Source organism: Balaenoptera physalus (genome assembly GCF_965194825.1).
Source record: "Balaenoptera physalus genome assembly, chromosome: 2".
Lineage (NCBI taxonomy): Eukaryota > Metazoa > Chordata > Mammalia > Artiodactyla > Balaenopteridae > Balaenoptera > Balaenoptera physalus.
The window spans coordinates 85,470,269-85,494,798 of NC_138883.1; the positions used below are offsets into that span (position 1 = coordinate 85,470,269).

General features: G+C 58.1%; 1 protein-coding gene across 1 annotated transcript in view; it reads right to left on the bottom strand.

Annotated features, from left to right (window-relative positions):
• The window catches only part of SPTBN5 (spectrin beta, non-erythrocytic 5), a 45,030-nt gene that overhangs the window by 7,341 nt on the left and 13,159 nt on the right, over positions 1–24,530 (bottom strand). The window contains 47 exon segments of the mRNA XM_082449115.1: positions 1,109–1,506; positions 1,895–1,972; positions 2,262–2,450; positions 2,680–2,752; positions 2,754–3,204; positions 3,207–3,510; positions 4,076–4,115; positions 4,149–4,501; positions 4,505–4,968; positions 5,219–5,318; positions 5,948–6,151; positions 6,346–6,484; positions 6,486–6,802; positions 6,806–6,826; positions 7,364–7,798; positions 7,857–8,060; positions 8,062–8,523; positions 8,612–8,779; positions 8,785–8,814; positions 10,079–10,396; positions 10,484–10,805; positions 10,807–10,920; positions 11,611–11,756; positions 12,011–12,102; positions 12,105–12,145; positions 12,548–12,683; positions 12,686–12,704; positions 13,762–13,830; positions 13,834–13,845; positions 13,849–13,878; positions 14,028–14,380; positions 14,482–14,656; positions 14,660–14,693; positions 15,708–15,859; positions 15,863–15,973; positions 16,414–16,800; positions 16,838–17,144; positions 17,146–17,216; positions 17,981–18,172; positions 18,277–18,405; positions 18,557–19,102; positions 19,256–19,322; positions 19,692–20,651; positions 20,903–21,033; positions 23,466–23,497; positions 23,500–23,617; positions 24,323–24,523. Of these exon segments, the coding sequence (XP_082305241.1) occupies positions 1,109–1,506; positions 1,895–1,972; positions 2,262–2,450; positions 2,680–2,752; positions 2,754–3,204; positions 3,207–3,510; positions 4,076–4,115; positions 4,149–4,501; positions 4,505–4,968; positions 5,219–5,318; positions 5,948–6,151; positions 6,346–6,484; positions 6,486–6,802; positions 6,806–6,826; positions 7,364–7,798; positions 7,857–8,060; positions 8,062–8,523; positions 8,612–8,779; positions 8,785–8,814; positions 10,079–10,396; positions 10,484–10,805; positions 10,807–10,920; positions 11,611–11,756; positions 12,011–12,102; positions 12,105–12,145; positions 12,548–12,683; positions 12,686–12,704; positions 13,762–13,830; positions 13,834–13,845; positions 13,849–13,878; positions 14,028–14,380; positions 14,482–14,656; positions 14,660–14,693; positions 15,708–15,859; positions 15,863–15,973; positions 16,414–16,800; positions 16,838–17,144; positions 17,146–17,216; positions 17,981–18,172; positions 18,277–18,405; positions 18,557–19,102; positions 19,256–19,322; positions 19,692–20,651; positions 20,903–21,033; positions 23,466–23,497; positions 23,500–23,617; positions 24,323–24,523 (9,695 nt within the window).

Consider the following 24,530-nt stretch of genomic DNA (forward strand, 5'->3'; position numbering starts at 1 on the left):
GGGGCCTCAGGTCTGCTCGCTGGGACCTGGAGCTGCTACGGGTGTGTGCGCACACACATGCACACACATGTGCATAGGTGTGCCCTTCCAGCCCAGGACAGCCTTTCTTGTGTATCAATATACCCTGAGTCTGTCTCCTGCTGGGGCTGCCAAAGGGTGTGGAGGGCAGAGGAGATGCAGACAGTCTTGATGGGATGTAAACAGCCCCCAGAGGATGCCAGAAGCCTGAGAGGGAGGGGGTCAAGATGGCACTGTCCTGGGGGACAGCTGGGCCTGCCAGGAACCACCTAAGGGGACTCGGGGGTGGGGGCAAGGAGTGTTGACAGAGACCAGCAAACCAACATTTTCCATCTGTCAATCAAAGACCTCGGGTACCCAGGTGGGGTCCACCTGCAGGGAAGAGGAGGGGACGGCCGCCAGGGCACCAGCCCAGGAGCCACAAACACAGAGGGCCCTGGTGGGCTCTCTGGGAAGGACGGAGACCCCCGCCAATCTGGGATCCAGATTTTGGCCAAATCTGCCTTGATCTAAACGTCTGAGGGGCTGGACGAGGCAGCTGAACCAGATGGGCTTTTACGAGAAAAAAAGGCAGAGACTGGAGTCTCATAGCTGTGCCGGCTTCAGTTAAATGAGCATAAGAAATATGCCGACACCCCTGAGTGCCAGGCACGACACCGGGACATCAAGGATTCCTTTCTCATCCTGACCACAACCCTAAGAGGCAGGTATTTTTATCCCCTCACTGTAGACATGAGACTCTGTGAGGAATCTGCCCCAAGTCCCGCTGTGAGAGGGCAGCGCAGAAACTCAGCGCTGTCTGGCTAACTGCTGTGCTCTGGTATTGCCATTTCATGAGGTCGTCTCTCTTTTAGTTTCTTAAGCATGTGCTTCTTTTTAAAAGTCCCCTTTATCTCAGCTGAGTGACTGTGTGCTGTTTGACTCCATAACAGGTTGACACACTGCAGGGTCAGGAGCGCTGGGGCCCTGGCATCTGAACTCAGCCCTTGGACAAGCCTGGTGAGCCTAGGCTAAGGGATACAAGGGCAAGGGAAGAGCCTGACGCCTGTGCCAGCCCACCCACGGCTCCCGCAGCCAGAGCCAGAGGTACCTCAGGAGCATGGCCTGGCACCGGCCCAGGACACCCTGGGTCTCGGGCTGTCCACCCTGGTGCAGGCTGACGGTGGAGGCTTCCAGCACGCTGATCTTCTCCACCTGTGCCTCCAGGTCTCGCTCATGCATCTTCTGCTTCCACAGCAGGGTTTCCACGTCAAGCAAGGAGTCCTGGGAAGCGATACTGTCTACAGGGCTGCCCCCTCCCAGTCCCAAGCTATCTACTTTCCTACCAAACACATCCCCCCAATCCCTCAAGGCTGTATTTGGCTTTAGGGCAGCGATTCTCAACCAGGAAAGGCATGGGGGATAAGGGTCAAGTGTTAGAACTTCCAGGGCAGGTGGAGCTCCTCCACATAACAGGGACACCCTCTCCTCTGCACTCCCAGTAAGGCTACGTCAGCACAGGAAACGGCCCCTGATCATTCTCTGAGGACCCCCATGAGTCAGGCTTGCCTGCCACAGGGGTTGGGACAGTTGTGGGAAAAGCAAACCTCTGGGTGTAAGGAAGTGAGGAGGGCAGAGGAGAGAAGGGTGTTGGGAAGGAGGCAAGAACGCGTCAAGGGCCACAGGCTCACCCTCTGAGCTCCCACAGCACTCCCTGCGGGGGCCCAGCCCCAGATGCATAAGAACTGCCAGCGACGGACGGGTAAGCCACCGCTCAGTGACCGACGTGCTTGAGGGTCGGGAGATGCCCTTGGCCTGGGGAGCTCTGGCAGCACTGGCTGGTTTGATCTCTAGTGCTGCCCTGGCAAACACTCCCTCACTCCTGCTGGGCACCTACCCCCAGACCCTCACTGGCTGGGCAGGCTTCCAGGCTGCAGAGCCAACCTTCCACCTGCTCCACAGAGCTCAGAACCAGCTGTTGAGAAAGGAAAAGGCAAGAGGAAGTGAGCAGAGGGTCCAGTCACAGCAGGTGGAGTGACCCTGTTGGTGGCCCAGTGGGAAACCAGGGACCTGGGGCCTGGCTCCACAGAAGGGGTCCACAGCAGGCAAGATTTGCCGTGGGTGAGCTGAGTGGTAGGCGGTGGGCGGTGAGTGGTGGGAAAAGCCCCTGGCACGGCAGCCTCTCTGGCTCTGGCTTTGGCTTTGACGAGGGACAGTGGGTTTAGTACAGGCCCCAGGGGCGGGGGCGGGATGGAGGCTGCTACCTGTAGCTCCAAGGCTTGATGCAGCTGGAGCTGGTGCTCCTGCCAGGCCCCTTCCAGGCTGTTCAGCTCCCGGTCTAAACCAGCCGGGGCCTGGCGGATGTCGGGGGTGGATGGGTGCCAGGCGGCAAGCAGTCGTTGCCCAGTGCTTCGGGCCAGGCTGATGCTGTCTGTTCGGGCATCCAGCTCGGCCTGTAAGAGGACTGGGCTCAGATCCCAGAGGCTGAGGCTTCCTGAGTGGGAGGGAAGAGGCCCAGTGGGAAGGAGGAGAGGTGAGGAAGACAACTGAGGGAGTTAGAGGGAAGAGGAGAAAGGCAGAGGTAGCCGATGGGGCTACCAAGAGAAAAGTGGGATCACAGTAAGGGGGAGGCCAGAGAGGAGGCGAGATCCCAGGAAAGGCCTCAGGGTCTGGGCTGCTCACCTCGCGCTCCTGGTGTTCCTCCAACATGCTCTGGACATCCGCAAGGCTGCTGGGGGTGCTCTGGGCGTCCATCAGCTCGTAGCCTCTGCGCCCAGATCAGCAATTCCTGCAGCGTTGCCTGCCGCTTCTGAGCTTGGTGCAAGGCATCCAGCGACTCCTTCCTGCCATAGGGTTCATCAGCTAGTCCTAGGGCCGCTGAGCCCCTTTCCCCCACCAGTGCCTTCTGTCCCTGAATCCCCTCAGCCAAAGAAGGGCCCATGGGCTGGGAATTAATAGGGTGGCGATACAGATGGTTATTAGAAGGATGGAGACAGACTCTTAGGGAAGGGTGGGGATTGAGACACTGCAGGGGATGGGTCAGCGAGAGCAGTAAGGGAAAGAGGCCTGGGGGTTTGTACCGCTTCTGGGCCCCACTCCGGAGCTGCCACCAGCTGCCCATCATCGCCTGCTGCTTGCGGCCCAGGCTGTGGGCGGCCTCAGGGCTTCTCTGGCGGAAGCGGCCTACCTCATGCTCTACAGGCTGTGCGGGAAGCCAGCGTCAGCGGCTGGGGCAGGGAGGCAAGTGGTGCTCAGGGGAGCCCAGCCTGTGGTTGTACAGCTGAGCGGACCTGACTGGCTCTTGGTCCTGAGCACGGCCCCGCCCCGCCGCGTGCCTGCCCAGGGTCCCACGGAGGAGGTGCCCTGGGCCTGGGGCCACCTCCACACACAGCTGCACACCTCCACCTGGGCCTGGATGAGGCCTATTTCCTGGTCCAACTCCTCGCGTTTCCGCCTCAGCCTCTGCATGCTCTCCAGATCTTTCCCACAGTCCAGGGCCCGGACCAGGGTGGCCTGGGGAGGAAGGGGGCGTTATTATCAGCCTTTTCTCCAGCTCCTCCCTCACTGCAGAGGGGTCGCTGGCCACAGGGTTTCCGTGTGGGAAGCAAGCACCCAGCCTGATTCCCTTCCCAGGGCCCTCCATGGGCTGGAGCAGGCCGCTGGCCCTGACCACAGGTCCCTTCCTTCTGTGAGGGAGGAAGGTTCCCAGGAGAGACTTGGGGCTGGAGTTTCGCTGGCGGTAGCAACCTCCATGGGTGTCCTGCTTCCACGTGCATGGTCTCACTTGACCCTCATTCCTTTGCAGGGAACTGAGGTGGGCTGGCCTGGGTGAGGCGGGAACCAGAGGGGCAGTAAGAACAGAGCCCTGTGCATGCTCAGAACAGGGCGCCGCGTGCTTCACAGGAGGCTTCTCAGGCCGCGTACAACTTCCCCGCTCCCACCTCTGCCAGCGTCTAGGCCAGGTTTCTCTGTGGCTGCTGACACAATCCCGGGGCAAACCTCCCGGGGCAAACCTGGCCCTGCTCGGGGACAACAGAGGAAACGGTGGGGAGGGGGATGCTCTGGCCTCTGGACTCACAGTGCTTCTGGGAGACAAAGGCGGCAGGTGGGCCAGCCTCCTAGAAGCAGATGGGGGCTTCTAGGTCCGGAGTTGACCCTGAGAACCGCTGGCAGACCATCGGACGGCCCCCTGATGGGACCTGCCTCCAGGTACCCAGCTGAAGAGGAGAGGCGGGTTAGGAGTGGGACGCGCTGGCGCCCTGGCTGCATCAGCAGTTCCACTGCTCACCTTCTGCCCGATCTGCTGAGTGAGGTCATCCAGCTTTTGGGACAACGTGCGTATCTCCAGGGCCCCTTCAAGCTGCCGTTGGTACCAGAGCAGGTTGCCATGGAAACTGTTCCACCTGATGGAGAGGGTGTAAGGCTGAGTCTGAGGTGACCCTCCAGCTCCCTCTCCCAGCCCCACTGCTCCCGGCTCTGGGACTGGCCTGTTGTTGAGCTGCTGTCACCGCTGGCAGGTGGTCTTGAGTTGCTCAGGGTCCTGGTTCTTGAACTGCAGGGACAAGTCATTGATGCTCGTGATGTGGGCATCATACACCGTGTCCTGTGGAGGTGCAGGGGGAGGGCATCTGTGGCACCTGCTCCGAGCCCCTTCTCTGCACTGCATCAACACTTGAAGAGTGTGCTCGGGCCTGAGAGAGCTCGAGGAACTGCACGTTTGGGGAGTGGAGGCAGCTGCTTCCTCTGCCGTGGCCAACCCATCCCATGCCAGATGCACTGAGCGAGATGCACCTGGGGCCTGTAGCCCAGGGTCATCTCTAAGGCTAGGAAATATGCTCCCCAGGTCGGGACCAAGCAGGAGCGGGAGGGCAGGCACGCACTGATGAACAGAAGCTTTTAAAGTTAAAATGCAGCTTCTCAGGATAAGAAAAGCAAAGTAAGGGGTTGAATGAAATGGTGAGTGCCAGCCTCCTTAGGTTTGGGTGTCCCTGTCCCTGGGAGTCACTGGGCTGAGGCTGCCACTGCTTAGACACTGGGTGGGGTTCACGGCTACACGGGGCTGGGGTCCCTGACAGTGGATGGACGGCAGGTGTCCTGCCCCAGTAAAAGCGCCTTGCACTGGTCTACATTTCCAAAGCGCTTCCCAATAGGTGTCTCATAGGTGCGCAGGGAAGGGGGTTTCTCTCTTTTATAGAAGCTGGAGCAGAGCTCAGAGACTAACCTGGTGAATTTATGGCAGAGCCAGGACTCAAACCCAACTCCTCAAGTCTATCTAACACTCTTTCTCCTACAGCATCTGGCACAGTGGCTGTGAAATTCCACTGTTAGTAAAGACCATCTTAGAGCATTGGAGCACTGCAGCCTTTTAAAAAAGTCATATACTTACTTCAGGGGGTGAGGTTAGCATGTCTGGGCTCTTAATACATGATTGTGAATGCACTTGGCTAATTTCTTTCCTCTATACCGCATAAGAGAAATTGATTTTGGTGTGTGTATGAGTAGGGGGTGGGGAGGAGATGCAGAGTTCTGAGCAATTGCAGTTTATTGATTATCTACTACACCCAGGCATACATGCATTTTTAAAAAAAATTTTTGAAATAATCATAGATGCACAGGAAATTGCACAGTGTGTAATGAAGGCCCATGTACCCTTCCCCCAGCTTCCCCTGATGGTAACATCTTACATAACTATAGTGCAATATGAAAACGAGGACATTGACTTTGGTGTAACTGTTAACTAGACTACAGACTTTATTCAGAGTTCAGCAGCTTTTACATGCATGCACCTGTGTGTGTGTGGGAAGGTATAGTTCTAGGCAGTTTTATCACATGTGTAGATTCCTGTAACCACCACCATACGTATATGCTCTCTTACCTATGAGGTAAGCCGTATCCTCATTTTAAAGATGAAGAAACTAAGGCTTGGTGAGGCGAGGGAGCCTGCCTAAGCGAGTTCCGGTCTTAAGCGCGGAGCTGACATGAGGGCCCACATCTGGCTCCAGAGCCCATGCGTGGCCACTGCTTCCTGATGTGGGATGCACTGGCAGGGCCTCCTTATCCCGGCCCAGACCCCTCGGAGCTTGCGGAGCCGCCTGTGGAGCTGCAGGCAGTGCTCAAGGTCCTGGCCCAGGTCGCCGATGTTCACCATCACCTCCTGTGGAGGCCGCGGGTCAAGAAGGCTGCGCTCTGAGCGCCCAGCCCTGGGTGCAGCCAGCCCCCAGGCACCCAGCTGCTAGGGCAGTGTTGGGGCAGGTGGCGACTTTGGGAACTTCCTGCCGGGGCTCCCTCCTGCATCTGTCAGTCCCGCAGTCCCACCCCCGGCTCTGTCCCTGCCCAGCTGGGTCTCACCATCTCCTGGATCCAGGCCTCTGCAATGTCCGCTCTCTGCAGGAACTCCAGGAAGTCCCGCTTGTCCTCCAGGTCCTGGCCCCGGAAAGCCAGCCCTGCTTCAGCTTCTCCCAGTGCCTGCGGCCTCTGGGAGACCTCTCCCACCGGAGGGTGGCTCTGTGCGAGGAGAACCTCGCCCCCTGGGGAGAGAGGGGACACCAGGAGATGGTGCCTGTCGCTCTCTCTCCTGCTTTTTCTCCATCACAGGCTCCCCCTGCCTCAGACCTTTCGCCTTGGCCATCCTGGCGTCCTCACTTTGGGGCAGGGTGGGGGCTGAGGGCCTGGTTGTTACCTTGGCAACAGAGGTTATGATCTCCTCATGGGCCTGGACCTCAGCCTCGAAGGCCTGGTGTTTCTGCACGTGCCTCCACTTATCTTTCAGGTCCCCAGGAGGGACTGGTTCTTTCAGCTGCTGGAGTCACTCCTGGATCCCGTCCTCGGCCTGGTGTGGGGGGTGGGGGGGACATGAATCTCATGATGCTGATGCTGCCTCGTCCACAGAGACGTCCCACACGCCTGCCCTCAGCTGTGCCCAGGTAGCTGAGTGCTGGCCCAAGGGTGGGGCTGGGCCGTGCCTGGGAAATAAGATCCAGTGATCTGAGCCCAGGAAGACAGCCCCAGGCCCAGATGGCCCCTCGGCCACACAAAGGGGCTGGCCAGGGAGCTTGGGTGGGACCTCATTTTGGAGGTGAGGCTCGCCTGCCCCGGGGCCCTGGACTTCTCTGCTCCCTCCCAATGCCTCTCTTTGCCCTGGCTCTGTGAGAGCTTAGGAAGCAGCGGGGTCTCCACATACAAGGTCTTCAAATCAAATGTCTGGGCTCCAGCATGGCCTCTGGGAAAGCCATTTAACTCTCCAAACTTTAGTATCCTCATCACAGGGCTGTGGCGAGGCCTGAACGAGCCCGTGAAGGTGGACGTCATCTGTAAACTGGCAAATGTGGCCCAAGTGGAAGGTACTGGGCTGGAGAGGCCCTCTGACCTGGATGGTGGCCCTGATGAAGGCAGTCATCAGCAGGGAGGCGTGCAGGGTGTGTCCCCGGCTCTCCGCCAGCTCCTTCACCCGAGCCCGGCGCCCTAGCACGGTGCGGAGCAGGTCCTGCGCCCTGGGGCCCCCAAGCATCTTCACCTGCTCACACAGAGCCGCCTCTGGTGGGTGGGGTGGGGCTGGGGGGAACTCAGCTCTCGGTTCCTCATTCGGGGAGGCTGGAGCAGGGGCTGGCCCACAGGGGAGCCCCGCCTTCAGCCCTGCATGGCCCAAGGCTGGCCGGTCCTCCCAGCAAGCCAGAACCAGCCCCCAGCTCTCCCCCCACTGCCCCCGCTCCACTGCCCTGTGACTATGTGATCTGCAGCCATGTGGCCCCTGTGTCCCTGCAGTGTGGCCCACCCCATCCCAGGCCCTCCCGAGCCACACGTCTTACTCTGCTCAGTCAGCCCCAGCCAGGTGCCCCTAGCCCCCCAGGCCACCCCCGTACATCAGCATTACCTGTGGGTACACACCGAGCACCCACGTCCCCCACTGAGAACTCTCCAAGTTCCCAGACCCCGACCACCCCACCTTGACCACGCCCAGCATCCCCCAAACCCATTCCCTTCTCGTCCTGGGCAGTCAGCACCTTCTGGAATGTCTCATGCTTGCGAATCACCTGCTCCACCTGTTCCACGGAGCTCCCCAGGGCACTGGTTCTCCAGAAGACCTGGCTCAGCCCACGGAAAAGTCAAAGAGGCCATCAGGGACTGTCCAGACAGCCAGCCCCCCACCCCCATTTGCAGCCGTCGGGGTCGAGGCAGTGCACAGCCTCTGGGCTCCACATCAGGGAAAGAGCCAGAGCCCCAGGGAGCAAGAGAGCAAGTGGGGGAGAGGGCAGAGGGGAGAAGAGGGAGTGCTAGGAGGCTATGGGGTGAGGGCACCTGCCTCCCGGGCCGTGAGGGTCTCGTCCAGGTGGCCGCACTTTCTGAGGAAGAGCACCTCCCGGTGCCTGGCCTGCAGCCTCTCCTATTTCTGCTCCCAGGCCTGGAACACCTGCTCCTGCTTGTCCCGCAGGACTTGCAGCCCTTCCTGGACCTGGGCATGAGCATGTGGAGAGCCTGCACTCGGGAGAGCCGCATGGACGAGACGGAAGCGGGTCCCAAGGGAAGCGTCTGAGGAGAGGCCGGCGTGGTGCAGTGGGGTAGGCACAGGCTCAGTCGGGGTAGGCTCGGGGGGGGGCACCAGGAAAGGGGGGCCCACCTCCTTGATGGATGTCCCTGCAGCCAAAAGTGCCTGCTGGCCCACCTGGGCACCCTGCTGGTGCAGCTCCTCCTGGGCCTCCGGCACTGCCTGAAGCTGTCGGTGGGCGCTGAGCTTCAGCGGGCCACTGCCGGGCTCCTGGGAGATCTCCTCCACCTGCAGCTCCTGTCACACACAGGCGCCCAGGAGGTGCAGTCCCGCACCTGGATCCCAAGGAGACGGAGGGAGGGAGTTGGGTGAGGGCTGGGCTGGGCGGCAGAGAACCAGCCTCTGAGGCACAACCGCAGCCTGCCTGGATCCGCTCACACACTGAAGCGGCCCCGAGCTGTCCCAGCTCAGAGCCCAGGTGAGGTTCATGAGGCCTGTGGTCACCTCGTTGCTCCGTTGTTGTCCAACCCAATCACCCCAGGTCTACTGAACTTCCACAGGTGCCAGACCAGCCTCCTCCTCGCCCTGCCCATGACTTCTGTCCACCCTAGGCTTTCCCTTGCCCCTCTTGCTTAGAAGTTCTTCTCCTTCCTTCCATCCCTTCCAAGCTCACGTGTTCATCAAGGGCCAAGGCCTTCTTTGCCTTGTGAAGCCTTCCCTGCCCCCCTGACCTCCTGACATCTCACTGCTTGCCTCGTCCTCTGAATCTCCAGTTTAATACTTACAAACACTCTTCTGTTGATTTGTGTACAAACACACATTGGAGCTGGAGCGGCCTTGGATCCTTGTCCCAACACCTCATTGCACAGATGAAGAAAGGTAAATTGTACATCGTGTGTGAGGGAGTTTTGTAACCTTCAGACGCTCACACACAGTGGGTAACAAGCTAGGGGTAAGTGCCTTGCTCGAGCCCATGCTGCTAGAAAGTGGCAGAGTTGGGTCTCTAAACTCAAGCCTTTTTGCTGTGTTATAGTTTGGGTCTCCCTGTCTATCAGGCACTGGGATAAGGGGACTCCTAGGACACCCACAGCCAGGGCCCACTGTCCCAATCTAACTCTCTGGGGTATTAGGCTCATCCCCCCCCAGCTAGATAGGCTCCCTGACGGCAGTGATTCCATCTTTCACAGGCTCTATATCACCTCCTCTCCCCACTCACAGCTCCTAGCAGAGAGCTAAACACAGATGTTAAAAAGATGCCAGCTGATCCAGAGGTCACTGTCTGTCTAGGACATTCAGATCTCCAGTTCTGGGCTTTCCTGGGCTGTTTCTCCTCCTGAGCTCTGGCTGGGACCTCTGCCTCCTAACTGCACTGTCACTCACCTGGGCTGGTGTTGACCCAAACCTAAGGAGTCACCGCTGCGTCCCCCGCGCTCAGCCCTCTGCCTGGCCAGACAGACACCCACACTTGCCCAGTGCTCTTCCTCCTCGTGTCCCCGCTCGTCTTCCCTCCAGGGTTGGAGGGTCTCATTAGTGCATGCACACTCACGGTACAACACACACACACACACACACAGAGCCCGGGGAGGGAAGAGCCCTCACCGCTGCATGGAAGCGGGCCAGGAGCCGTGCCCGCTCCAGCTGGGCCTGGCACTGCTCCACGTGCAGCTTCAGGGCCTCCCAAGCCTGCACCAGGGCCCGCTGCCTCTGCTGCACCGCCACCCCACCTTGACCACGCCCAGGATCCTCCAAACCCATTCCCTTCTCGTCCTGGGCAGTCAGCACCTTCTGGAATGTCTCATGCTTGCGAATCACCTGCTCCACCTGTTCCACGGAGCTCCCACGGTGCGAATCACCTGCTCCCACTGTTCCACGGCGCAGCTTCTGCACCGTTCCTCCAGCCTCCAGCAGCTCCTGAAGCTGGGGGCAGGTTAGTGATAGGGAGGGAAGGGTCGTGTCCTCCTAGAGGCTGAAGGGCCTGCCTATTCCACGGCTCCCTCCCGGGGCCCTGCCCTCCATGCACAATGGGCCTGACGGGCGGCCCCGAGAGCCGGGAAAAGCTAGAGAGAAGATGGGCAGGCCTGAGGGGGCCTGCGGGGGAGAGGCAGCCAGACCTGGGCTCACCTGCCACTCAGTGCCCACGAGTTCACGCTCCAGCCTCTCATGTCTCCTCAGCTGGGCCCCCAGCCCACACAGGTCCCGGGCCACACCACAGGGGAGGCTTGTGGCTTTCTCCCGAGGAAAGGAGATGGCCACGGGGATCAGGACTGGAGGGTGGGGCGCTGATCCACTTCTAGAAAGAACCCCCTTCCTCCTCCTGGGCTCACACCTGGACCTGGGTGAGGGCTTCCAACAGATCTCTGTGAACTTTGAGGGTGATCTCAGCATCTCGGAGCAGGCGGCCGCGGGCCTGGGTCAGCGCCCACAGCTCCAACCGGGCAGCCCTGTGCACAGGCATGCGGGAGACGGGCAGCAGATCAGCTATTCACCCAGCACCTCGTTCCGCCCCCTCTGCTAGGCTGGTCAGCCCTCCTGCTCTCTGGGCTGCATCCAGGACTGGCCCAGATCTCCCCTTCTTAACCCCCTCTCCTGTCTGGCCCTGGCCCTGGAGCCTCTCTTTCTAGCTTTGCTTTGAATTCAGTCCTTTGCTGTTGTCACGCTCAGCACTTAACTGATTCCTGTGCTCTTTGATACTCCTTACATCTCGTGCCTTCGAGTCTCAATAAGTCAATCAGATTACAATCGTTCCTCTCCATTCCTCATTTAATTCAGTAAACTCTCCCTGAGCTCCTAAGGCTGGGTCAGGCTCTGCGCTAGGGGTTATGAACAAGGATGACCTTGCCTCAAAGCTCACAGGTTGGGGGAGGAGCCAAACCAGTCAGTGGGCAGCCAGGCAGTGTTCCCACAGCCCCTCCTCCAAGTCCTGGGAGCCAGAGGTTTGGACAAGTGTCCCTGGGGGTCTGGGCAGGACTCTCTGACCTGCACCCGTGGCAGGCTCGGCTTCCCTGGAAGCATCCCGCTTTCCCGACACCTCAGGTGCAGACAGAGCCAGTGTGGCCCCGGGAGCACGTGCCCTCTAACAGTCCAGGACCTGCCTGCCCAGCACCCTCCCCCAAACCCATGCCCTGGGTCACTGCAGATCCTGCTGCATCTGACGGGCCTTGGGGGCAGCGCTGTGCCCACATTCTAGCAGGCTCTCTGCCAGCTGCTGGCGGGTTGCCACCCATTGGCCCCCCATCTCTACTTGGTGCTGAAACTTTGCAAACTTGGTGCAGAAGCGCTGAGGGGAGAGGGGAGTAGGTGACAGAGTGGCCCCTAGCTGGCGAGACAGCAAGCAGCCTGGGGAGTGAGGCACCTCAGTGACATCTGGACCATGGGGGGTTGGATGGCCGCGGGGCCTGCCCACTCTACCCAGAGGGCCTGTCCTCAGCCAGGGCTCATGACCCAGGGCGCCCCTCTCCACACAGCCCAGCCAGCCGCCTGCCCCCAGTGCCCTGCCTCGGGGCTGCCTCCCTGGCCCCGGCCTCCTCTCACCAGAGCGTCCTGGCAGTCCTCCCCAAGGCTCTCTCCTCCTCTGACTGCCTGCTTCTGGCTGGCCGGCCGGTCCTGCAGGTCCTCGGCCTCCTCATGAACTCGTGCATCTTCAGGGTCCCCTCCAGCTCCCGCTCCCTGTGGGGATAGCCCGTGGTTCCCCAGAAGTTAGCTGCCCACCCCCCTGGGGACAGCTGGCCCAGCCAAAACAGGTGACCTGAAGGAGGAGGTTATTCATGGTCTCTGCCCAAGCTTGAGGCTCTGGATTCAGGGAGAAGTAAACATAAGAAGGCCAGAATAGGGCAGGTGAGGGTGTGGATGTGGGGAAGAGATGGGGAGCCAGGGGCTGGGGGTCCAAGTTCCTGCCCAGTGGACCCTCCCTGAGGAATTTACAGAAAGGAGAGCAGCACACAGCAAGGAACCATCTGCCATCTCCGTGGGTCTGGGGTCACGGGCTCCTCCCAACTCAGGGTTATGGCATGGAAACAGCCAACCGTGGCTAGGCCCCCTAAACCTGGGGAGGGGTACAGCGCCCCTCACCGTGTGGTTGCCAACTCCTGCAGTGCCCGCAGCCGCTCCCGCAGCCTCTCCTGCACCACGCCCAGCTGCACAGGGGCCTCGGGGCCAGTGAGGGTTTGGGCTCTCTGGTCAAGCTCCTCCATGGAGCTCCAGTAAGAGCCAGTTCCTGTTGCAGGGCCTGCCAGCACGCAAGGCTCAGACTGGGTGACTCATTCATCTATTCATGTACCCACCCTCCTGTCCGTTCATCCATTGATCGCACGCCCATCCTTCTCCTCCTTCTACTCATCCACCCACCCCAACCCATCCGCTCACTCACGCACCCGTCATCCACCTACCCAACGGTGATGGGGTTCCTTACTGTTCCATGAAAGTGAAGACCCAGTCTGTGCCCACACAGGGCTCACTATTTAGCAGGGAAGGGTGAATGATGGGTCATCTGGGCCAAGGAAGAGAGGCCACAGGGGGCGTGGTACTGGCCCCAGCATCGCAGTATAAAAAATGGATGGAGTTAAGCGAGCTGCCCAGGATACCTGGGACGCTGAAGCTCCATGAGGCCATGGCTACAGGCACGCCCCTTAGGAATGGCTCCCTGCAAGTCCTCAGTCAGGACCCTGAAACACTGACCACTAGGGCTATGTAGACAAAACGCCCAGACAGCAGGACACTTCAGTGACGAGAGGAACCAGGACTGCTGTGGGGTCAGGGCTTGTGGTTCTGAGAGACAGACTGCAGGAAGGAGGAGGGGGCTCCAGGCCTCCCGCGCTTTAATCAGGGATGCTCATGAGGTAGGTTTCAGGCACGGTGTTTGGTTAACTCAAAGCATGGTATTCAACGTGTGGGAGGAAGAAGGCTGTGGAAGACGTGGGGAGGGCTGGAACAGGTGACACCCCCAAGAGAGGAGGAAAGTGCCAGGGGGAGGAGAAGAAGCAAGAAGAGAAGGCAGAGAAATCCTGAGGCCACATGAGTGTGGACCACTACAGAGATGAAAGAAGTGGGATGGGCTCTTCGAAGGGGTGGTGCCTGAAGAAGGGGTGGGGAACTGGGGGTGAGCAGGGGGCCCTGCAGGATTTGGGTGGGGGTGGGGAAGGGGCTGGACAGTCTTCAGGAAGAAAGAGCGGGGCTCTGTGCCTCCGAGAAGCAGGATGTGCCCTTTGGGCGTGTGACAGACCCCTTCCTCATGGCCCATCGTCACCCCAGTCCAGACCATGTGGGAGATGCTCAGGACACATTACCTTGTGCTTCTTGATGAGCCTGACCGTGGCTGTCTCGTCCCCGCCACAGTCCTGACTGCTCACCAGAGGTCACTTCTCCTCCACTCAGTCCTCCAGCTCTGATACGTCCAGGAAATACTATCAAGAATGGTGCCAACTCACCTTGACGATCTCAGATGGGACCTTCCATCACCCCTTGGGGACATCATGCCACTGCTCTCCAGCAGGCAGCAAAAAGAGGCTTCTTTGCCCATGGGGACCCAGCAGCTCCGGGCCCAGAGTTCTCACCACTGACCCAGCTCCCTGAGAGTTCCAGGTCCCGCAGACCTCACTCGCAGAGGCTGCCCGACTTTGGCTACTTCCCCTGACCCCGTGCCCTCTGCATACTGCGCCTCACAGGCCTGCTCCGGCTCCGCCCAGCGGCCTTCCAGCTTCTGGAACTGCTCCACGATGTGCTGGGCCTGGGGGCGCCCTGAGGCTGCAAGGCTGCGGCCGGAACCCAGCACCCGTCGCACCTGTCCCTGGTGGGCTTCCACCTCCGCGCGGAGCTCCTGCCCCAGAACGGCACAAGGGGCTGTCACCTCTGGGCTTCCCTTAGCCATGGGGTGCCCAGAACAGAGCCGTGGATGGGGCTCCAGGGCTCAGTCATGGCAAAACTTGCTGGCAGAGAAGGGCTGGGGGCAATCAGGCACCCCTGAGTAGCGGTGGAGGGCGTCTAGGGTCTGGGAATGGGACATCAGGGATCCTGGGAAGAAATGAGGACCGTTACCTCGTGCTTGCGGAGAAGACTGTGGGCACCATCCAAGTATTTATCGGAGCCAGCGCTGGGTGCAGGCATATGCTCTGCCACCCAAGTGAACTCCATGTAGCTCAGGTGGTGGAACCGGTACAGTTCAACGGAGGCCTGCAGCTGCAGTCACTGGGCGGCCAGACATCCCTGAAGGGACTCGAACCTGGGTGGAGGGAGCAGATGGGGGATGCTGGGGACAGGTGAGGGGTCACGCTCAGTCCTTTTCTTGGCCCAGCCAGGGACCCATGAAGAAAGAGGTGGGGGTTAGGGAAGCCTCATCTGATGATGGGGAGGCAGCTGGAGAGGGCCCAGACCCCAGCTGAGACAGGCTGGGACCTGGGACCCTTTGCTGCAGTGTTGGCACCTGGACAAACGTCTCCTGGAGCAACAGAATACAAAGAAACTATCAGGGACTAAAAATAACTGCGTGCATGCCCCATTGGGGCAAATTCTGGACAGAAGATATAAAAACACCAAAAAAGCCCAACTGCCACTTCTGAAGAGCCAAAACAAGAGCAAAAACAGGGTGTCGGGGGCTTCCCTGGTGGTGCAGTGGTTGAGAATCTGCCTGCCAATGCAGGGGACACAGGTTCGAGCCCTGGTCTGGGAAGATCCCACATGCCGCAGAGCAACTAGGCCCGTGAGCCACAACTACTGAGCCTGCGCGTCTGGAGCCTGTGCTCCGCAACAAGAGAGGCCACGATAGTGAGAGGCCCGCGCACCGCAATGAAGAGTGGCCCCCACTTGCCACAACTGGAGAAAGCCCTTGCACAGAAACGAAGACCCAACGCAGCCAAAAATAAATAAATAAATAAATAAATAAATAATTTTTTTAAAAAACAAAACAGGGTGTCGGGACAGAAGTAGGGTACAGCTCACGCCCTTTGCACTCACCACCACCAGAGGGATGGGCAAAACACCTAAGCCACCGCTCCAGCCCGACAAGCTCATCCCTACTGAGTGAGCAGGCAAACAAGGGAACCTGTTGTTTGTTCTCGCTCCCTGCCTGCTGCAGCAGGGGCCCCAGTAAAGCCTTGCCTGAATTTCTCGTCTGGCCTCTAGTCAGTTTCTATTGACGGGAATGACTCTACTCATAAGGGAAGGAGGCTTGGACAACCTCAGGGCCTGTAGCTGCCACCCTGCTGGGCTCCCTGGGTGAAACCACACTCAGGTTCACATGGTGGCAATTACACGCAATGGAGTGGAGACGGAACAAGCAGGCGAGTACCTCTGGAGGTACTTTTGGGTCTCCTCCACGATGGTCTGCGTATTGACCACCTGGTGGGCCTGGGGAATGAGGGCAGCCATCTCGCTGGCCAGTGCCTGGCTCTAGGCCTCCAGCTGACGGTGTTGTTTCTGCAGCCTCCGGCTTGAGCCCAGGTCCTGCCCCATTTCTGCACTCTGCAGGGCCCCCTCCAGTTGCTCCATCTTCTCCTTGGCTTCCTGGGGAGGGACGCCGGGCGCTGCATTAGGCTCTCCACATACAGGCTGGCAAATGGCCCTTCTTGGGCTCTAAGGCTGCAGTGCTAGTAGCATACCAAGTTCACCAACGGCCTTCTGGGGACCTCTCCCACTCCTAACCCGCACCTTCTCCCAGAGTCTCATGAACAGCCCTATCCCCTCACACTTCTTCCTCTCCAGGGGACTCAAGTTGTGCAGAGCACGCATGGGTACACAGGACGCAATCCTGGATTGGCCAGTGGTGGATAAAGCCAGGGTCAACGGGCCGTAGGCCAGAGGCCTCCAAAGGCTGCAGGACTTCCCAGGGCCGCTCCAGAGTCAGCAGAACACCCCGACTCCTCCCCCTCCTTCCTGTCCTGGCTGTTCCCAGCCCAGCCCAGCTTCGGTCTCCCGCCTGTGTCCTGCCCTTCTCTTCAGCCAACCTGCAGCAGCCCCAGGAGCTGGTCCTGCTGCCGAGCCCGCCGGAGCTGCTTCCCATGCTCTGCCATTTGGCGGTTCAACTCTTCCCACTTGCTGCTCAGGCCCTGAAGCCCGGCCTGCGCGTCCTCCTGGGCACGGGGCCTGCTGCTCAACAGCTCTCTCCCAACCTGCAGTGGGCATCTTGTTGAGCTGCTGGTACCAGGAGGGGCCATGGCGGGCTGGGCCCAGGGTGCAGCAGTGGTGGTGGTTGGCTGCGAGCTGCACGCCACACGCCACAAGGGCTCGAGCTGTCTGCGTAGCCCTAAATCTGTGGGCAGAGGTGGGAGCGCTTTCCTCTGACGCCTGCGAACAGCGTGGGGTGAGCAGGCACCGGATGGCTGGTGGGAGGGCTGCATTCAGGCAGAGGCGGCAGGCTGCCTCTTAGACCTGAGGGGAAGGGGTGACAGAAGCGTTCTGGGCTAGTTTGGGTGCCAAGACCAGGGGGTGCCTGCTGAGTGAAGGGGGAAACTGGGGGATCCTAATTCCATGGAGACTGAGGTTGATTCTTCCTTCAGTGACCGTGCTCCATGCAAACGTGCTGTGCAGTGGAAACGTGAAGCTGAGCAGGCCCTGCACCCTCTGTCCAGTGTCCCACACCTGCTGCAGGCCCTCCACGTGCCCCTGGGTGGCCACCAGCTCACGCTCAGCTGTTTTGTTCCACCTGAGTTTCTGCAGGATGTTGCCAGGCTCGGGATGGCTCGTCCGCCAGCATCTGCCACTTCTCCTCCATCCACAGCATCACCTCTGCCACGTCCTGCTTCCATTCCTGCCCAGGAACCAGGGGAGAGTGGGTATCACAGAGTGGGGGTGAGGGCTGGCATGAGGACCTCTAGGGAAAGGGGTCTTAGGGCGCCCCGAGGGGAAGAGCAGGATGCAGAGCCAATCCCGGGGTGCAGGAGAGGTGGGGCCTGGGGTTACCGCTCCCAAGAATGGACAGGGAAACCAAGATGGGGAGAAAGATGTCTCAGGGAAAACAGCAGAAAGAGGCCTGGAGAATCAGGGTCTGGCTTCACGGTGCCCTGTGCCCAGATAGGAGAAGCATCTGGCCAGATCCCCACTGCTCCAGCCGCATCAGATCATGGACGGTCCTCTGTCTCCAAACAGGCTTAAGCTCCGGGAGGCCTGTGAACTAGCCCGGCTCTGAGCCCCGATCGTGGCAGAACAAATATCTGACAGAGTCAAGATCTGCAGCTGGAGCCCATGGCCCGTGCAAGAGTCTGGAGTGTGGCCAGAGGCCATGAGGGCGGGGAGCAGCCGGCTGAGGGAGGGTGAGAGGGTTATTCAAGAGGCCAAGGCTTTGGGCCCAGCCCTGCCTTTGAGCAGTGTGGCCTGAGCCTCAGTTTTCCTCATCTGGAAAAATCGGAGCCATAATGCCTATCTCACAAGGGATGCTTGGAGGTCAATGACATAACATGTGGGAAAGTGCTTTGTAAACTAAAGTGCTCCACATAGCACACAGTTGTTAGTTCAGCAGTGGACTCTTAAGCATCCCTCCCAGGGAGGCCTCATGCACCGGGGCCGGCCCCTCCCCTGGAGCTGGAGGGAAGCCAGCAGCTGCCGAACCCAGGCCGCACTCTCCTGGAGCCTGGTCCACTGTGCCTGGACGCGCAGCAGGTGCTCTCGGACCCGGGACGGCAGGCAGAGTGGGGGAGGATATGGGGAGGCTCCACTCTGCCTGAGGCTCACCCCGAAGGTCAGACACACCACGGCCCAGGGTGCACCCTACTGTCCCCCCCACTCCCCGTGCACTCTCCAAGCCTCAGGTCTGTGCAGGCTGAGAAAGAAACCTGGGCTCTGCAGGTGCTGCCCAGTCAGGCCCAGGCTCACTTGTGTTGGCTCTGAGCCAGCTTCTTGCCACGTGCCCGCAGATCCTCTGCTCGAGGGCCCAGGGCATCCAGGAGCCGCTCAAACTCCTGGTGCCGCTGCAGCAGGCTCCGGGCCTCCCCCACGTCCTCCTGGAGATGCAGAGACTGGGGTCATGCCGGGAGGATGGGGGTCAGCACCATCTCACCCATCGCCGACCCAGTGGCCTCCCGCCCAGCCTGGCTTCTAAGCTCCTACTTCCTGGGGTAGGAGCTTCCCAGCTGCACACCCCGAGCTCCATACCGCGAGGCTGTCCAGCTGTAGGAAGGTCTCGTGGTTGGCACAGGTGGCAGTGAAAACATCCACTTCTCGACCAGACCTCTGCAACTTCAACCCCTCCTGCAGCCGCTGCTGTCTTTGCTCCCAGGCTGCCTTCAACTCCCTGCCTTGCTGGCCCGGGAGCCTCAGGGTACCGGCCGCCTCTCGGGAGTCCGGGGAGTCCAAGGCTGCCATGCGCTGGCCCTGAGCCTCCAGCCGCTGCAGCCTGTCCAGGACAACAGGCAGAGGGTGAAACCCTGTCTGCTCCCCTTGGCAACCTTCCTCTCCTCTCACCTCCACGGATCGTTCATCTTGGAGCTCTGATGTAAGGGTAACCAGAAGGGGTGTGAGGCTGGTGAGCCCAGGGGTCCGCTTGTCCTGTGGGACAGCTGTGCCCTGGGCCACTAGTGAGACACTGAATGTAACAAGCCCAGCCCAGTACTTGGGACTCACTAGTTTCCGTGCTCCCTGCACGTCACACCTTTGTTCCAGCTGGCCACGCTGATGACGATGACCAGGCAAGTGGCTGTGCTGGGGCAGCACACCCAGAAAAATCACTCAGACTGCCTACATGCCTGACTGGGGCCGCTGCAAGCCTGGGTGGAGCCTGGAGCGATTAGGAAGGCACCCACCCCTCTCTGCCGGGTTCACCCCCAGGGCTCACAGCTTGGGAACAGGCCACACCTTTGTGTGAATTAGGAAAAGGCTCCACTTCTCTGAGCTGATGCAGCCCAGAAGCGGGTAGTGGAGTCTAGTGAGCAGGGGATGGGCTGGATTTCAGTGCCCACTTGGCCACCTGTCAGGCTCCTTCACGTGGGGCACAGCCTGCAGACTGTACCCACCCCTGTAGAAGGAGAGGAGGTATCACCATACTAAGGAGGTGGGTGTCTTATTCCCGGGGGACGGGGGGGGGGGCTGAGCCATTTCACTCCAGGGGTCCGTGGGGTCTGCGTTACCCAGAATAGGTGGGGAGGCTTGACCACCCTGACAGAGCAATCTACCAGGCTCACCTGCATGGGGTATGGCCAAGCCTGGACTGGATAGAACGTTCCAGGAAGCTCAGACTCTGCCCTAGGTCCCTCCCCAAAGTATACAAGATGCCTGACCAGTCCTTGGTTACACCCCATCTTTGTAAACCTGCCTGAAGCACCATGCCAGACACCAGCCTGGGCCACTCCCCTGGGTGACTGGCCACTTCCTGCCTCTCCCTTTCCGGTACCCCATCCCCACCGGCCGAGGCCAGCCTGAAGGGCGCCCCACCCGCCCCCATCCTGACCTCTCCAGCTTTAGGTGCATCTCCTCCAGCAGGTCTTGGTGCTCCGCCAGAAGCTGCTGGGCTGAGGCCACATCCACCACCTCGTCTTCCTCGCTGTGCAGCTGAGCCCGGACACCGCCTGCCCACAGCAGCCGCCAGCTCCCCTGCAGAAAGCCCTGGTGGGCCTGCGCCTCGGCCTGGGCCCGGGCCTGTCGGGTCACTTGCTCCTGCACTCGCTCCAGCAGCCCCTGCGGCGTCTCCACCTGTCCCTGCAGAGACTGGCCCTCTGTGGGGCCCAGGTCCTCGACCCTGTGAGACAGGGCCCACCGCCTAGTCCGGGCCCCACCCTGGGCCCAGTGCCCGGGCCTGTGCTCCCCAGGGCCAGTGGTGGCGACTCTGAACTGGCCCCTCACCCTCCACCTAGGGGCAGCAAGCACGTGTGGCTCTCCCTTTCGCCATGAGCATGTTCTCATACTGCTCCCCAACCTGTGCCCTGCCCTTTGGACAGCACATCCTGCCCATCCTCCCCACCTCACTTTCTGTCCTCTTCCCCATTCCAGAACCCTGCTCAGGCCTTCACGGTGCCGAACCCAGGCCGTACTTGCTAGCGGCCCTTTGCCTCTCTCCCGCACCAGCATCTTCTGCTGGCTCACTTGACAGTGGTGGCTGTCCTCTAAGTGCCCCGGCTCCAGGGTTTCTAGCTGGAGTATCATGTCTTGCAGCTGGACCCATGTGGTTCCACACTCCTGCAGAAAACTGCACACATGCGTGGTGCATGCCAGCTGTGTTTCCTTCTCTTTCTTCAGGGCCTCCAGCTGCTCCCACCTGGGCAGAGGGAGCAGGGCTGTCTCAGGGATGTCACGTCACAGGGACACCACCCCGTCCATCCTGGGGTCTTGGCCGGAGGCTCGCATGACAGAAGATGCCAGGCTGGCCATCCCCACGCCCTCTCCTCTCTGCCTCTGACATGTCCAGTCTTTCTTCCTGGCATCTTGGGGGTCAGGTGAGCAGGCACTCAGGCCCGGGCACTGCATCCAGGCTGCCTCCCTCACCTTGCACTCCCTCCTCATGCTCACCTCCAGCTCAGTTCCTCCTGCTGTCGCTGGATTTTGGGGAAATCTCCAGGACACCTCTGCTTCAGCTGCTCAGTGGAGCTGCTAACCTCAGCCCAGAGGCCTCTTCCCACAGCCAGGGCAGTGAAGAATTTCTGGGGGAAAGAGATTCCAGGCCTTGAGGGGACTTTTCTCTTCCCACACTTCCCTTAAGACTAGGAATGACCTCAGATAGGGGCTGTTACAGAGATGTTTGAGCTGCATCCCTCTGGAAGGACAGGGATCTGTGTCCTTAAAGGGCTGGGAGGGCCCTTTAAAAATTCAAGACCAGGCATCCAAATTGGATGGACAGGAAGAAGTAAAACTATCACTATTTGCAGATGACATGATTTTACATATAGAAAACGCTAAAGACTCCACCAAAAAACTCTTAGACCTAATAAATGAATTCAGTAAAGCAGTATACAAAATCAATATACAGAAATTTGTTGACTTTCTATACACTAATAATAAACTATCAGAAAGAGAAATTAAAACAGTCCCATTTACAATTACAACAAAAAGAATAAAATACCTAGGAATAAATTTAACCAAGGAGGCAAAAGATTTGTACACTGAAAACTATAAGACATTGATGAAAAAAATTGAAGAAGACACAAATAACTGGAAAGATATTTTGTGTGCATAGATTAGAAGACTAAAATTTGTATGGAACAACAAAAGATCTCAGGTAGCCAAAGCAATCTTGAGAAAGAACAAAGCTGGAGGTATCACGTACCTTGATTTCAAACTATATTACAAAGGCATAGTAATCAAAACAGTATGGTACTGGCATAAAAACAGACACATAGCTCAATGGAGCAGATAGAGAGCCCAGAAATAAACCCATGCATACATGGTCAATTAATTTATGACAAAGGAGCCAAGACTATACAATGGGGAAAGGACAGTCTCTTCATAAATGGTGTTGGGAAAATTGGACAGCCACCTGCAAAAGAAGGAAACTGGAACATTATCTTACACTACACACAAAAATTAACACAAAATGGATTAAAGTTTTGAATGTAAGACCTGAGATCATAAAACTCCTAGAAGAAAACATAGTGGGGTAAGCTCCATGACATGAGTCAGATGATGATTTTTTGGATTTGACACCAAAAGCAAAGCAACAGAAGCAAAATAAACAAGTGGTACTACATCAAACTAAAAAGCTTCTGCCTAGCAAAGGGAACCATCAACAAAATGAAAAGGCAACCTATGGAATGGGAGAAAATATTTGTGAATCATATATCTGATAAGGGGTTAATATCCAAAATATATAAAGAACTCATACAACTCAACTGCAAAAAAAAAAAAATAATAATAATATAATTTAAAACTGGGCAGAGGCTCTGAATAGACATTTTTCCAAAGAAGACATACAGATGGCCAAGAGCTACATGAAAAGATGCTCAATATCACCATCATACGGGAAATGCAAATTAAAACCACAATGAAATATCACCTCATACCTGTTAGAATAGCTATTATCAAAAAGACAAGAAATAACAAGTGTTGGCGAGGATGTGGAGCAAAGGGAACCCTTGTGCATTGTTGGTGTGAATGTAAATTGGTGCAGCCACTATGAAAAATAGTATGGAGGTTCCTCAAAAAATTAAAAATAGAACTACCATATGATCCAGCAATTCCACTTCTGGGTGTTTATCTGAAGAAAATGAAAATACTAACTCAAAAATATATATGCACCCCTATCTTCATTGCAGCATTATTTATAATAGCCAAGATTATGGAAACAACCTAAGTGTCCATCAGTGGATGAATGAACAAAGAAAATGTGATACACACGCGTGCGTGTGCACGCATGCGTGCGCTTGCACTGGAATACTATTAAGCCATAAAAAAGGAATGCAATCTTGCCATTCAGGACAATATAGATGGACCTTGACAGCATTATGCTAAGTGAAATAAGTCAGATGGAGAAAGACAAATACCTTATGATCTTACTTAAATGTGGGATCTAAAAGAAAAAAACAACAGGCTCAGAGATTCACAGAACACATTGGTGGTTGCCAAAGGGGAGGAGTAACGAATGGGTGGAATGGGTGAAATGGGTGAAGGGAGTCGAAAGGTACAAACTTCCAGTTATAAAATAAAAAGTCATGGAGATGTAATGTACAGCATGGCAACTATAGTTAATAACACTATATTGCATATTTGAAAGTTGCTAAGAGAGTAAGTCTTAAAAGTTCTCATCACTAGAAAAATAATTCTGTAACTATGTACGTATGGCGATGGTTGTTACCTAGATTTATTGTTGTGGGCATTTTGCAATAATATACAAACATCTAATTATTACGTTGTATACCTGAAATAATATAGTGTTGTATGCCAATTATACCTCAATTTAAAAACATTCAAGGCCAGCTCCCTCCCCCCCTCCTCCCAGACAGGACCATGGCTAACATGGAGCACTGAGAGTGGATAAGGGGGAGGCAGAAGCATGGTGAGGAGGGAGCAGGGGAGGAATAAAGAGGGGCAGCAGGGCCAAGCAGCTAAGACCCCCCCACCGGCTCCAAGGGGACTGTACCTCATACTTGAGCTGCATAACCTCCAAGTTGTGGCCTGGGGCTGCAGTGTTCGGAACAGCCCTATCTGGTTTGCCAGCCAGGACTGCAGCTCCCCACAGGAGCCACAGAAGCCAAACAGGGCCACCACCTCCTCCAGCCAGGCCCTGCGGTGCTGAGGAGAGGCCGGCCCAGAGGCTGGGGTGAGGGTCAGTGCCCGCCACGGGGCGCTCAGAGCAGGTCCCCCATCACCTCCCAACCAGCAGAGCCCAGGACCAGGGCCAGAAACGGTCCCTGTCCCACAGCTGGGCTCTGTGCCCTCTGTCAGAGGTGGCACAGGGTAGAGGGCCCCGGCAGAATATGTGCTTTTGCTCTTGTCCTACTCATGTCCTTTGGCTCTTAGGTACAACCCACGCTTCTCCCATGGGACCTGACCCCGCTCCTGGGCCCCCTCCTCTCCGGGCTCTCCTCTAGCCGCTTCTGGGCCTCACCGCTGTGCTCCAGGCACCCTGGCCCTCATTCCTCCATTGGGACTCTTTCCTGCCTTTGCACAGGTCCTGCCTAGAACTCTCCTCCCTGCCATCTCCCCCTGCCCTCCCCCTGGCTCACCTGCTCTCAGCTCCTCATTGTTCAAGTCTCTGCCTAAATGTCCTTCCCTCAGCGACGCCTTCCCTGACTCCCCATCCTGACCTGGGCTCCCCTCTCACGCTCCCATCACACCCGCGTCTGTCTAATGACTTGTTTCACATCTTCTCTGCCATGACGTAAGCTCCCCAAGGTCAGGGAGCAAGTCCAGTCACTGCTCTGTCCCTGGGCTCATGGCTCAGGGTCTAGCCCCGAGTGGGTGCTCCGTGAACGTTTGTTGAACAAGAAGCGTTACCTCTGCCAGGGTCCGCAGGCCCTCATAGTCCTGGCTCAAATGGTCCTGTGTCTGGAGGATGGTGTTGGGGTCAAAGTCAGGGTCAGGCTCACCTGGGAGGGCCATCTTCTGGATGCCCCGGGGGCCAGGGTAGCAGGAAACCTCACGCGGGGCCCCTGGGTTTCTTGGGCCTTCTTTCGGAGAGCTCAGGGCAGACGCCACCTGTGCG